Below are 15,575 nucleotides of genomic sequence, written 5' to 3'. Positions count from 1 at the left end.
GACGCGGTGACGTTAAATGATTAGTCAGTCAGAAACCCGCCTACGTTTTTATGACGTCTGCAATACATAAATTTTTGGATTTTTATTATCTTGGCAAAATTTCACATTCACAAAAGTTTTTTTTTTATAATAGAAACGCTTTATTTATTTATTTTATAAATGGAAGAAGAAAGAAGCACTTTATCAGGGTCAGAAATTCAAAATCAGAAAAAGGGTTTATTGCCATGGTAAGTCAACACTTACAAGGAATTTGCCTCGGTGGTTGGTGCATACATAAACAAACAAACATATTGAACATTAATATGAAATAAACAATACATTCAAACCACATATATACAAAATATCTGTTTAACATAAGAAAAAAAAGGCTGAATGGATTGAGCATGTGCAAAAACATATAGGCCTATAGTAGGCCTATGTGCAACGGGCAGGTTCCGTGCAGGATGTAGGTTAATGCAAAGTGTGGTGACTAGGGATGGGTGGTGTTAAGAGTCAATGTCATTGGGGGTCCGGGGCCTTGAATAAGGCTGACTGCAGAGGGGATGAAACTGTTTTGTACCAGCTGGTGATGGAGCAGCTGAGGATGGACTCAATGATGGCAGTGTAGAGGTGCACCATCATTGTCTTTGACAGGTTGAACTTCTTCAGCTGCCGATGGAAGCACATCCTCCGCTTGGCTGTTTTTGATGAGGGAGGTGATGTTCACTTCAGGTCCTGGGAGATGATTAATCAATAATCCCTCAATAGGGAATTTCAATGTTTACATTTTACTGTTGTTACAATACACAAGCACAAACAGGACACATATATATGGCAAGCTGTTTAAACATTTAATCGAACCACACTCCTATCTGTAATTACATTTTAGATATGCATTATAGCATTTTTCCTTTTTTTATATTCTCACTAGTCAGAATGGTAATTAAAGATTTCCACAATAACATTCCTACTAGTAGAAATCATATGATATTTACAACTTTAATTGTAGCCTACTAGTCAAAACTACATTTAAGATATCTTTAAATACTTAAAGAACAAGTTATGTGTCTGTTTTAGCAGCTAGACTGGATATTTATTGCAGATATCTGCAATTCATATATGCCTTCATAGTCAAAAGGAACAATTCAGATATCTACACTGACATTCTCCCTATCCACAATGGTGATTTCAGACAAGTTTACGTTCTTGGACATAATGAGGTAACTTTTACCCTTTATGTGTATAGGGCTTTCAATGTCAGGTATCCAAAACGTCCTTCTTTTATCTAAGGAATGTTCAATTCAAGGGCAACTGACTTTTGTCTCTCATCCCAAAGACTTTCCCAGTTCCTGTTAAATTAATGCATAAAATGGGACAGCGCCGACTACTGGCTTTACTGGTTTTTGCAGCAGTTACTGTAGACCTACTCAGTGTTTGGATTTATCAACAGCAGAAATTTGGAGAAATGATGTGAGCTGTTTATGTCTGTCCATGCTGTCAAGATACCTATCTGAATTTCTACTGGTCCACACATAGACTGTTAATATAATTAATATGTATAGTCTATCCACATCACATTTCTTTTTCTTTTTTTTTTCCACATACACAACATATAGTGTGATGGGTTCGCACCATAACTACGCCGGCATACGCCTGCGGTGCGCCGAGTAGTGCGGAGTCTGCTCACCATTTAAAGTTCCTTAAAAGGCTGAGGCTACAACCTCGACAACATCAATGCGATGTTAAATTGCTCTAGCCTATGTCTGTGAATGCGTTGCATGCCAGGCAGTACATTAACAACTATAACTATAACTATAACTATGTTGCCTATAACATGTTATACAGTCTATGCATACAGCAGAGCACAGCAGCCAGATGGTATCATTCTTTTCCTCTGTGGCATCTTTTTTTTTTATTGTGGCATAAATTATTTATTGCCAAAAAAAGTGCAAAGTACACATATGTATATGTATGATGATTATAATCATACAGAGGTATACAGAACAGTATACAAGTATACAAAGACACAAATAAGAAAAACAACATCATGGTAGCCTACAACATTAGGATATTAAAAGGGGGCCATATATATATATATATATATATATGTTAAATGTTTTTAGAGCCTTTTTGTTATGGGATTTAGAAATTAAATGTATATAATGTTCAAACTCACGGAGTATAAAGTATATGAAGTCTATAGTAGGCTATGTTTTTTTTTTTTGGCTGCTGAATTTGATTGATGAATCAGGTTGGCTATTTGTGAGGAATCATCCAGACTTGTTTCCAGTCAATGTCATTTACAAATTGGTTCCCATATGACATAACATGTGGAATAGATACAATTTATTTCTGAAACAAGGCACGTATGTTGTTATGTTATTGTTATTTTGAGGATGTAGAGAGAAACAACTTCCAATTTTCCAACTGGTGACTTGGCTGGATTGGAGAGGGAGGCAAAATAGGTGGCGCTCTGCCTGTATTTGGTTCGATATTATTGCGCCTGATCTCTGTGGTATTGTTAAATCGGCAACGACTATGCTAATAACCTGCTAATGACACAATAAACCTTGATCACTTTTAAAGACCCATGCTTGGTGACGCATACACCCGTTGGCATTCAAGAGCTATGCACCGCCCTCGCCGGATTGTGCCCCGGCTGTGTGAAAAGGAGCGCACCCGGCTACGGCCATTGGCTGATTGGGTTGACGAAAACGTTTCTGTGCTTTGATTGGCTTCCAATTACACACAACACAGCTCCGCAGTCTGTTTGTGTGTTGACGTTATTGGAAGGAGCTCTTCAGACCACAACACAAGTCCATAAGCAAGGATACAGTCAACGTTCTACACCTCGGTTCGTAACTACGGCAGCTTTAAAATAATGTCTTACTGAAACATGACAAATGCATCTCCTGCATCACGGCTTCACCAGTTTTGTTTGATCAGCTAGCTAATGCTATTAGCTAAGTTAGCTGCGGGGGTCCTTATCGACCAATATAACTTTAGCGTTAGCTAATAGCTGTATTGTGTGGACTTGGCAGTTGTTACAAGTGTTGCTCGTGGTGTAAGCTAGATGAATACATGTTCTTGGTATGTAAACGAGGCTAAGATAGTCAAGCTTCTCAGTGTGGTTTGCCAGAGAAGCTCATCTTTTAACTGCATGTAGTTAGCCTAGAATCTTCTGTTGTTGACATGAGCGTTTGTCCAGTGTGATAGTAACGTCTTCAGAGTCAATACATAATGCACCGTTAGTGGACTGTGCAGTTGTTTGGAAAATACTCCACTGAAACAGATGACAAGTGAATGTTGCTTTACCAAGTGGCTGTAGTGCATCAAGACCTGAATGAGAGATCATTAGATCAGCAGCATTGGTATATTTTTGGCATGTCAATTCTAGGGGTATATAAATGTTTGTGTTTTAAACCAGATGTTTTCACTCGATTATATTGGTATGACTGCAGGTATGATAATCAATCATATTAGCTACTGAAGTTTTCTGATGGTATTCTGATCATCCATCATCCACTCCAGCTCCTCCAGGGGTACCCTAAGGTGCTCTCAGGTTAGCTATGAAATAGAATTCTATCAGCATGTTCAGGATCAGCTTAAAGGGATACTCCTAACCATGTGACCTGCCTGGAATACTGCAACAGAGTCATAACTGGGAAGTATCTTAATTCAATGTTGGAACCCCTTAATTGTCTCCTTTTTAATGCTTAATAGCAACTGTTTTACTATGAGCTCCCCTGGATGTCTGAGCTCCTGACCCTGAACCTAAGGGTGACTTCAGACACACTATGTAGGAATCTCATAGCAGTCGCTCAGTCTGCAGTCGTACTCTTTGGATTGCTACTCTTCAGTTCATGACCGAGTGAAGCCTGCAATGGCTGCGGTCGCTGGAGCGATTAGGCTGCTGTTTCCCCACAATCGCCCTTTACTTAAATACACCATGAACAGGGTTTTTCCTGGCTCAGAATGGACCTTTTGGGGGGGTTGACTAGGCATGGCAGTAAGCATCATCGGTCCGTGTACAGTAAAGGCAATGAGTTTGTGTTACCTTATTTGACAGAAATCTATGCATTTTCCTGTTATTTCTGACAATTTGATAAACAAAAATTTATATTATGCTTGAGTAAATTACACCCCAATTAACAAAACTGGTTAAAACTGGAATATTTCAACATAAGAATGATGTTTGAGGTTGTTGACTGTTTTCATGAACACTTGTTTCGTCCATGTTGTGTCTGTCTGGTTGACAGATCCTTGACCTTCCACTTCCGGGATTGCTCCGTTGCCGCCGGAAAATCGGCCGGATTTCACTCATTTAGGCCGGATATCCGTTCCTTTGTGTTGGCATTTTAAACTCCGGTCGATTTATGAGGACTGTGGTTAACCTTTTCTCAGATCTCTGCAGGGTAAATCCAGACAGCTAGCTAGACTATCTGTCCAATCTGAGTTTTCTGTTGCACGACTAAAACAACTTTTAAACGTACACGTTCCACCAAAACAAGTTCCTTCCGAGGCTATTTTGCAGCGGCACCGCGACTTTTCTCCGGTGCTTAGCACCGCCCAAGACGATTGTGATTGGTTTAAAGTGCCCATATTATGAAAAAAACACTTTTTCTGGATTTGGGGTGTTCTTTTGTGTCTCTGGTGCTTCCACACGCATATAAACTTTGAAAAAAATCCATCCACGCTGTTTTGAGTGAGATACGGTTTCTGAATGTGTCCTGCCTTCAGTCTCCGGGTGAGCTGTTCAAAATCGGCACGGCGTTAGCGTTAGCATGCTAACGCTAGCATGCTACCTCGTTCTCAATAGCAAAGCACTGCTACAACACACACAAGTTCACCATAATCTACAAAAGAACTACTTACATGTGCGCCCTCATTTAGAAGTCTCCCAGCTAATCCTGCCTTGTAACTGACCGAAGTTGGAGAAACAGCCTTTCTTTTACTGTCTATGGAGCTAGCTAGCTGACATGATCTACATCTGAGCTACTGCGCATGTGCAATCAAAGATAGTACAGAAGAAGAAGAAGAAAAGAGGTCTCACTCTGTAGCTAAAACAGAGCCCAGCTGAAAAGAGGATCTGCAGCAGTGAGAGAGAGCTGTGCAGTACAACAAAATATGGTGTTTTTTGAAAATTAAACCATGTAAACCTATTCTGGTACAACCTTAAAATACAATTATGAACCTGAAAATGAGCATAATATGGGCACTTTAAAGCAATATACCAATAAACCAGAGCAGGTTTTCCTCCCATCCCCGAATGCTATGTGGAGTAGCCAGACCCTCCTCCAGTGCACTTTGGAGGAGGGTCTGGCAAAGCGAGACTAGGTTGACAGTGACTGGACGACATAATTTAGACTCCGTGACAGTTCGGTAGAACTACCTAAAACAAATACCGTCTAATACACCAATAAATCCCACCCTCATTAAAGGTTATAATGTTCAGTTTTTGTTGAAACAGGTCTAGAGAGGTGTTCATTCAACTGTATGATTGTTTTTTAGGGCTGTAGTTTGTGGTGCTGCTGTTTTGGGTTATACTTGTACAGTGTTTCTAGTACTTAGTCAACCCAAAGGTGGATGCTTGGTGTTACAGGGTAATGGCACAGGAATTGAGCTTGACCCTATGCACCGGTGTGAAGTGTTCATCATAGTGACAGCTTGTGGGAAGAAACTGTTCTTGTGTCTGGTTTGTTCTGTAGCACCTACCAGAGGGGAGAAGCTGAAACAGGTTGTGTCCAGGGAGTGATGGGTCTGTAGTGAAGCTTTCTGCCCGTTCCCTGACTCTGGAGGAGTATATGTCCTGGATGGAGGGCAGGTTGGCATCAAAGATATCCTCTGCCGTCCTGACTGTCTGATGCAGTCTGTTTCTGTCCTGTGTGGTGGCTGATCCAATCCACACAGCGACTGGATGATTGCAGAGTAAAATTGTATCAGCAGCTCCTGAGGCAGGTTGATCTTTCCGAGCTGGCGCAGGAAGTACATCCTCTGCTGGGCCTTTTTATCCTTTTAGTGTCGACGTTGGACATCCGTTTCAGGTCCTGAGAGATTGTGGAACCCAGAAACCTGAAGGATTCCACATAGTAATGGGCGATAGAAACGATATGCAATATAAACGCTAATAAATTGGGCTACGATAGAGATTTCAATTATATATTATCGCGATAATGCAGCTACCCTCGAAATTTAGAGCCATGTTTCTTTCTCTTTAAAAAAAAAAAAAAAATACATTTAGCAGTTTGGCTTTCCTTAGCTTAACTTAACTCCACAGTGGCAAAGCCCCAGGAATTGATGAGATCCGTCCAGAAATGCTTAAAGCTCTGGGTGTGGAGGGGTTGTCTTGGTTGACACGCCTCTTCAACATTGCGTGGAAGTCTGGGACGGTGCCTAAGGAGTGGCAGACCGGGGTGGTGGTTCCCCTTTTTAAAAAGGGGGACCAGAGGGTGTGTGCCAATTACAGGGGTATCACACTTCTCAGCCTCCCTGGTAAAGTCTACTCCAAGGTGCTGGAAAGGAGGGTTCGTCGATAGTCGAACCTCAGGTTGAAGAGGAACAATGCGGATTCCGTCCTGGTCGTGGAACAACGGACCAGATCTTTACTCTCGCAAGGATCCTGGAGGGAGCCTGGGAGTATGCCCAACCAGTCTACATGTGTTTTGTGGATCTGGAGAAGGCGTATGACCGGGTGCTCCGGGAGATACTGTGGGAGGTGCTGCGGGAGTACGGGGTGAGGGGGTCCCTTCTCAGGGCCATCCAATCTCTGTACGACCAAAGCGAGAGCTGTGTCCGGGTTCTCGGCAGTAAGTCGGACTCGTTTCAGGTGAGAGTTGGCCTCCGCCAGGGCTGCGCTTTGTCACCAATCCTGTTTGTAGTATTTATGGACAGGATATCGAGGCGTAGTCGGGGTGGAGAGGGGTTGCAGTTCGGTGGGCTGGGGATCTCATCCCTGCTTTTTGCAGATGATGTGGTCCTGATGGCATCATCGGCCTGTGACCTTCAGCACTCACTGGATCGGTTCACAGCCGAGTGTGAAGCGGCTGGGATGAGGATCAGCGCCTCTAAATCTGAGGCCATGGTTCTCAGCAGGAAACCGATGGAGTGCCTTCTCCAGGTAGGGAATGAGTCCTTACCCCAAGTGAAGGAGTTCAAGTACCTTGGGGTCTTGTTCGCGAGTGAGGGGACAATGGAGCGGGAGATTGGTCGGAGAATCGGCACAGCAGGTGCAGTATTACATTCAATTTATCGCACTCAGTTGATGAAAAGAGAGCTGAGCCAGAAGGCAAAGCTCTCAATCTACCGGTCAGTTTTTGTTCCCTACCCTCACCTATGGTCATGAAGGCTGGGTCATGACCGAAAGAACAAGATCCAGGGTACAAGCGGCCGAAATGGGTTTCCTCAGGAGGGTAGCTGGCGTCTCCCTTAGAGATAGGGTGAGAAGCTCAGTTATCCGTGAGGAGCTCGGAGTAGAGCCGCTGCTCCTTTGCGTCGAAAGGAGCCAGTTGAGGTGGTTCGGGCATCTGCTAAGGATGCCCCCTGGGCGCCTCCCTAGGGAGGTGTTCCAGGCACGTCCAGCTGGGAGGAGGCCTCGGGGAAGACCCAGGACTAGGTGGAGGGATTATATCTCCAACCTGGCCTGGGAACGCCTCGGGATCCCCCAGTCGGAGCTGGTTAATGTGGCCCGGGAAAGGGAAGTTTGGGGTCCCCTGCTGGAGCTGCTACCCCCGCGACCTGACCCCGGATAAGCGGATGAAGATGGATGGATGGATGGATGGATGGCTTTCCTTAGGGTCTATGTAACCTGTTCTGAAATGGTTCTATTATAATTTATATATCGTGATATATATATCGTTATCGCAAGAGGCTGAAATGTATATCGCAATATGGATTTTAGGCCATATCGCCCATCCCTAATTCCACAGTAGACACAGTGTTTTTGAGTATGGTGATGTGCGGCAGTGATTGGGCGGGGCTCACACTGAAGTTTTTTTGAGAGCATTCAGCTCAAGGTTGTTCTGACCACACCACAGGGCCCGCTGTTCAACCTTCTGTCTGTATGCAGACTCATCAGTGTCCCAGATGAGGCTGAATGAGGCTGAGATATCTGATGATATATGATAGGATGTTGTCTGAGTCCATCCATTTGCACTGCATAAATGTGCACTGGATTGTATTAATCAGTATCAATATAATGATAGCTGTTTTAGCTTAAAATTCAGTAACATTAATGGTGTAGGCCAGGCATGTCCAAAGTCCGGCCCGGGGGCCAATCACGGCCTGCGGCCAGATTTCATACGGCCCGCAGCCTCGGTTTGTGAAAGACAAGAGCAACAGTCATTTGTTGTAAACTTTAAATGTTAGCAAAAATGAACATGAGGTTAAGATATATATTAACTTCATGGAAGTTTTAAGGTATTCCATACAGGTTGTTCTGTTATCTGACTATAGACGTGAAAGTAAGGCAGAATTGTTTTGTTTTTTAGATTTGTTCACACCTGAGTGGGTTAGATTTGGTTACATTGCCATTTTCAAAACAATGAAAATAAAAACTGTTGTGAAACAGTGCATTTGTACCTAACTTTTATTCTTAAAAAAAAAAAGTCAGAAGTGCCCATATGCCCCCGGGCATCTTTGCATTATCAAATCTGTCAATCTTTTTTTTTCGGCCTTTTTATTAGAAAGGAAAGCTGAGATATGAAAGGGGAGCGAGAGGGGGGGGGAAGACATGCAGGAAAACCGTCACAGGTCGGACTCAAACCCTGGACCCCCTGCGTCGAGGAGCAAACCTACGCACATGTGCGCCCGCTCTACCAACTGAGCTAACCGGCCACATCAAATCTGTCACTCTTTTAAAAAACGTTTGGACACCCCTGGTGTTGTAGGCTCTAGGCATCCTTACCAAAATGTATGGACCATGAATTCAGTCCAGTGTGGAAACAATTAAGTCGATTCACGGATTAGTTGGTTGACAGAAAATGACTGGAAAACAGTTTTTATAATTCATTAATTGTTTAAATCATTTATCACCAAAAATGACAAACATGATCTGGTTCCAGCTTCTCGAGTGTAAGGGTTTGCTTTTCGCTGTTTTAGATCATTGTAAATTAAACATCTTTTGGTTTTTGTCAGTCAAAACAAGACCTTACCTAATTTGGGCCGTGTGAAATTGTGATGGGTGTTTAAAAAAAATAAATATTTTTTGGCATATTTTAGACTAAATAATTGTGTGGCTGAATCGTAGATGTAAGGGAGCCAAGGGAAGTAACTGCTGCCTGTCGTCCACATGATAACTGCTCAAAGGAGATCTGATTTCATGCCAATGTTTGCATGCTGCAGAGAAAATTAATAATAATAATGAATTACTGAGCTATGGAAAAGGGGTAGGATTAAATAATACTCCTTTTCAGACACGTCTATGTTGGTTAATGTTTCTCATTGTTTATTGAATGTTTTGCTCATTCGTTAACTTATTTGTACATTTCTTTGATGTTTTGTTTATTTTTGATGTGTCTGAAATAAATGTCTTCGTTTCATTTTTAAAAGAATCGAACAATTTGTTCATCAGTGAAAGTTAGTGCAAATTAATTATTTGTTTAATTTGTGTGCTGCTGCCATGTTTAAAATGTCTCTTTTGACCTTTTTCAGGATAAAAAAAAGACACAGACAAAATGGCATCGGACTCTCCACGCAGACCTAGTCGCTGTGCTGGGGGGGTTCTGGTGCGAGCACAAGCTGCTACGTAAGGACAGACATCAGCAATTTGTTTTTATTGTTTTATTAGAAATCCTATATGTATGTGTACGTATGTATCTGTATACTAGACATCTCTTTTTGTCCATGGGCACCAATAATGAGGAACAGTTTGCTTGATGAAGTTAGATGTCGGATGATTTACTGTTATCTTAACAGTCACTTTAAATTGGACTCCTTTTAAATGTTTTTTCCCCACATACAATTCAATTTGTGAACTAATCTAAGTCACCTACATGTTTAATATATATACATTTATATTGCACACATACAGTACATACACATATAAACAGCTATGGGAAGAGTGACATTTTGATGGGCTGTTTATTATTAGAGATGACTTGAGCTTTTTGCTGTCACAGGGAGCAGTCTTACATGGAAAGTGTGGTGACGTTCCTGCAGGATGTGGTCCCCCAGGTAACTCTCTCTCTTTTCTCATTTATTCTCTCATACGAACAGCTGTTACAAGTTGTATCCTAATTCCCCACTACTGTCTGACTTCAATTAGTGCAGCCCGTCTTGAGTATTGTTATGTTAATACTAGAAAAGTGACCAAAAATAAGGAAACTCAAAAAGGTCAGAATGCATACTGAAAAACACTAGGTTTTTGGAGTGTGGTGTTGATGGACATTCTTGTCCCGCAGTGCAATGCACACGAAACTGGTGAAGTTACTCACAGTTCCAGATTGAAAAAAGTCTCAAAAATTCTATATTTTTAATATTTTGCTTTCTTACTGCGAAGTCTAATTGGCTCTCCAAAAGGGGGAACTGCTGAATATCTGAGCCTCTAGCCAAAAACAATATGCACTTTGTCTCTCTGCAAGTTGTCTACCAGCTATTCTTGCATTTTCTTACACATACTTTGGGCTGGTAAACTAAATGTGGTTAATATCATTTGGAGTTGTGTTAGGTATGTTGGGTGGTGGTGTTGTATATATTTTGTTCACTTTCTGTTCTGTCTCTCAAACTACAGGCATATACTGGTGCTCCGCCCACTGATGAAAAAGAGAAAATCATTTGGGTTCGATTTGAGAAAGCTGACATCAATGGTAAGTCAGTAACCGTCCCACAACTTAAGTTTGGTTTGTTTTAGTATTGAAAAAGATTGGGCTCTTCAGTTAAGAACAATGACTGATCTCTGTCTAAAACATACACTATATAAGAGAAAAAACAAACTAGCTCTGGGCTCTCAAGAAGTTATCATTTGAATGTTAAAATATCTGTCACGCTTTTAAACATGTTTGCATTTATGCTATGTGGTTGATTGTGACATTTCAATCTGCATGACGGCAAGCTATTTCTGCATGTTTAAAGCCACAATTTGTGAAAGGTTGTGTATTCCATCTTTAAGCTCTCTTCAAGAAGAGTTCACTGCGCCTAAAGGAAAATAACCAATCAGAACGGAGGAGTCTCAGTCACTGCTCGTGAACTCCAATCAAACTGTCAAGATGTTGCTGCATTGCCTATTTCTCACCTTAAATTTTTTCAGAAACATATTTGAGTGTACTGTTTAACTGGAAAATGAGAGTTTGTGACCCAGCTGCCATGTTGAAAACAGATGAGCCAAAACCAAGCTCCGCCCACTGGTCGCCCGGCCAGAGCCAACTTTATCATTTTACAGCTAAACTGTACACTACATGTATAATATGTTTCTCAAAACATTGAGGCAGAAAAACAGGCAATGCAGTAACAGCATCTTGAAAGCGCTGCCTAGTTTGACAGTTTGAACGGAATCTGTCTCAGTCAATACGGTCAGGATTTAGTGACAGTTTGGGCAAATATGACAAAAGGGATTTTATTTTAATAAAAGTTACCAACTGTAGCTTTAAACTGACTCTTTTGTAGCATGCATTATTGTTTCGCTGCTGCTTGCTACTGGTTTGATTTAAATACATACAAGCTTTGGAGGTTTGGGAAGCATTCAGCTGTAATCCTGAAGTGGAAACCCCCAACTTTTTATTGTTCATAAGCATATTTTGCAATAATATGCAAAAAAAGTGAATGTGGTGTTACAGGATTTACTTAAGATTATTACCTGGGGCTGTGACAAAAACCTGTCAAACTAAAAGTAAAATGCAGAGGATCAAACAAAAAAGAATTGCAATGAGATGTGAACAAATTCAAAGAAGACCTTTGATAGAAACTATGGATCCAAGAGAGAGCAGAATAATATATCATTTGAAAGTGGTAGTGATAGTAAATGAAGCTTATATAAAACATATAACTTACAATTGATGCAAATCTGTTTGGGGTTCAACTCAATAAAAACATGACATTGTGCCATTTGTGGTTTGTTAGTCATAGTATTGGATGATTTAACACATCCTCTAATTAAACTTGACTTAATGTCTGACTTTCTGTTTGCACAGACACTGCCCGCAATCCAGAGTTTATGGAGATGCACAGCGGTACCACTGACCCTCCTCTTTGCCTCATGATCGGCTACACGGACGGGATGCAGATCTGGAGCGTATCTGTAAGTCGCACACCTAATGGTCCTGTAAAACTGCATCCTCATCCACTTTCTACCTGGAGCTTTGGTGCCATACGTTTTTATTACAACGACAAATTCAGATGGATGTGTGTGCGCTGAGAGACTCGGATCAAAATCTTGTCAGTTGGCTCTCTGTAGAGCAATATTTTTGCCCCAGCTCTTTTGTACAGAACGAAAGGGTTGATAGACTCTTCAAAAGTCAATACCAAAAACAAGCAAATGTAGTATTATGCAAGCCTTTTCACCATTATAAGATTACAGATGAGCTTATCGTGGTCACTATGACAAAACCAGTAGATATATATACTGTTGGTCCAGAAGTTGTTTACATTGCGTCACATTGTGTTTGTCCGCCAGAAGCTCGGTCATGAATTCAGATTTTTATTTAGTTTTTAAACCTGCATTAAATTGGTTGAAACAAGTGGCGGCAGCATCATCAACAACAACAACAACAACAACAACAACAACTACTTCCACCGCGTATTGAGGAAGTTAATCAGCTGATTGATGGGCGATAGCGGAGGTAAAGCCTGTGGCGCGCCAGTACAGTTTAAAAGGGCAATGACCAAACACACAAACACAAACACGGATGTCATTACACTTACTCCTCCAATGGTGAAACTTCATCACTCAGTTACAGCATTTCCAGGTCTTAGGGCTGGCCTCTGTCGTCCAGGCAAAAACTGTTTCCTCAGTTATTCACATCACCAGATTTACACATAACAATTCCTTGCTGTAGTGAAGAGTTCCTTGAGATATAACAAGAAAAGATAAGCTAACACTTTATTGTCCATAGGCATGGAAATTTGTCATGCAATGATTCACGTGAGATGAAATGCATCCTAGTTGAAACTTAAAGCTCCATTGTGTAAGAATTACTCCCATCTAGCGGTGAAATTGTATACGACAACCGACTGGATATTACTTTCTAGCCCCTCCCATTCCGATGGAGTTTTAACTCCTACGGTCGCCAAACCTGAAATTAGCTCTTAGTATCTCCATCGTTTAGACGCAGCTGTTCTAGCCACTAGTCGCGTTGTCGTTTTTAATTCTCTTTTTCGCTTCCCTGGCGAGTAATCTCCCCCCTGGCATTCGTCACGCTGCAGGGTGCCACTGAGTGTAAAAGGGTGAAAGGCGGAGGTATGGCCCTCTTTGGCTAATGTATTTTAAAGATGGAGGCGCAACATGCCGGCCGTCATTTGAGCGACTCGCCCGTATGTGTTCTGAATGGTTCTGAATGGCAGATTCTACGCTTACGAGAATACTTTGATTAGTTGGTGGAAGTAATTACACATGAATGAGCACATATTTGTAAAAGGACAAAGGGGTTTTTGAGAATCAACTCAAAAAATTACACAATGTAGGTTTAAATAATTTTTGCAGAGAGACATCCGTGTCTAGTAATATATGTTGCTCATATTTGAAAGACCTTTCATCAGTGTTTCTGCTATAGCTAACTTAGAGAGTGCTAATAAATAATTGTTGTTGCTCAGGGAGCTGATTTCAATTTGTCATGAATCAAGCAAACTTTATTATATATATATATATATATATAATATACTTTTATACGTGTTAGTAGTGCAATTCAACATGCTTTACAGATATCAAAAGTCAAATCATTTGAGACTAATGCAATGGAGAGGAAAAAAAAGAAAGAAATAATACAATAGATGAAAATGTATTTAGAAAATAGATATGACAATAACAAATACGATAAATCAATAAGTAAAATAGAACAATAACAAATAAAATGGAACAATAGCAAGTTAATTGGATAGATATGTTGTTGTAAATGTTATCTTTATTTAGTACAGCGAAACATGTGAAAATACAATGGTAGAGGAAAACAATGACATATTCTGATATGGAGTAGCTAGAACTAATGTGATAATTAGTTTATCAGGTCATATTTACCAGTGATCACTGTCTCACACCTCCACTTGGTTTGGCTCTTTTCAGTTTAAATTCAACGCCGTATTGCAGTATAGCCGTTGTCCACTAGATGGCAGTGTCGACCATGTTACAGACTGTACTTGGTTCAAACAGTAGCACTTGCCTTCTACTCAGGGCTGTAATGTACCGTAACAAGTCCCGTGATCCTATTGACTTCACTACTAGTTTCTGAATGAAGGTTGTAGAGAAAACAAAAGAGGATGACAAATACTTAGAGTGAACTACGTTGTGGGTAGTGATTAATAGGTTATGCATTTATCATTAACGGCATGTACAGCCAATCAGAAAAGTTTCTTTTGGAGTTCAGCAGAATGGAAATGACAAAAGATAGATGTGAGTACGAATAGAGTTCCGACACCCAAATGTCACAATGCTCTTTTCATTTTTATTTTGTCTATGCCTTCTTTAGTTTGCAGTAGTCCTTTAGCTTCAGGGTTGAGTCTTTTTAACCTGTCACCAAGAATAATTGTGAACAATTTCAGTAGTAGCAGGTGTACCAAGCGGCTACACTTATCGACAATAAATCTGAGTGCGTCAACTAAACAAAAATATACACACATTCACAAGCTTTAATTAAACTGCGTAACTGTAGGTCTCTATACAACTCCTATACACATACAGACATACATATTTACACATGAATGTAGTACATTAATATCAAATGTGTGTGGTTAATTCTAAACCATTTTATCCAATAAATGTAGACAAAAAAGCAAACATGTCTGTGATACACAATGACAATATCAGTGAAATTGTCACGAATCATTGTAATATAATATAAATAATTACAGCTAATACGAATGATATCATTGTTACAGGGAAGGAGGCAGGTCAGAGATAGACATGACAAATTAAAATCCAATGCAACACCACAAACTACAGCCTTAGCAACTACCATACAAAAAAGAAGATTATTATTTATTTATATGCATGTATTTGTTGCAGGGCTATGATTGGATTGCATTAGAATATACAGGTAGCCTGTTTTATATGGTGTTTACTCCTTGTTAACACTGTAAACAAACGTAGTTTAGTCCATTGTATTATTCAACACTTCATCATTCCAGTTCCAGTTGCAGTTCAAGTTCTTTATTTGTTGTATGCAAATAAGACAATTACAGCGGAGCAGTTGTTATTCTCAGGCTCCGTCCAACAATGCTACTACAAAAATGGCTCGATGGTGTTTTAAGCCCCCACAGTCGACTTCAAGGCAGCACTGCGACCGTCGACTTCAAGGCATCTAACCCTAACCTTAACCCTTGCCTAACCCTAGTGCCTTCCATGCAGCGCTGCCTGGAAGACGATGTTGGGGGCTTAAAACACCAAACACCGCAAAAATGTATGAATAGAAAATAATAGTAATGAGCTCGAGAGCTGAAGAGTCTAACAGTCTGAT

The 15,575-nt window shown here is 40.7% G+C and overlaps 1 protein-coding gene across 3 annotated transcripts in view; it reads left to right on the top strand.

The window, feature by feature from the left end:
• The first annotated feature begins 2,733 nt into the window (after positions 1-2,733).
• Positions 2,734-15,575, top strand: part of bcas3 (BCAS3 microtubule associated cell migration factor) — a 326,574-nt gene continuing 313,732 nt past the window's right edge. For all 3 annotated transcript variants that reach the window (XM_078246922.1, XM_078246921.1, XM_078246923.1), the window contains exons 1-5: positions 2,734-2,833; positions 9,628-9,721; positions 10,095-10,149; positions 10,706-10,781; positions 12,102-12,208. In XM_078246922.1, coding sequence (XP_078103048.1) covers positions 9,651-9,721; positions 10,095-10,149; positions 10,706-10,781; positions 12,102-12,208 — 309 coding nt within the window. In that variant the 5' untranslated portion in view covers positions 2,734-2,833; positions 9,628-9,650. The remainder of the gene's footprint in view (positions 2,834-9,627; positions 9,722-10,094; positions 10,150-10,705; positions 10,782-12,101; positions 12,209-15,575) is intronic.

Source organism: Sander vitreus, chromosome 3 (genome assembly GCF_031162955.1).
Source record: "Sander vitreus isolate 19-12246 chromosome 3, sanVit1, whole genome shotgun sequence".
Taxonomy (NCBI): domain Eukaryota; kingdom Metazoa; phylum Chordata; class Actinopteri; order Perciformes; family Percidae; genus Sander; species Sander vitreus.
This window is presented reverse-complemented; position numbering and strand designations above follow the sequence as displayed.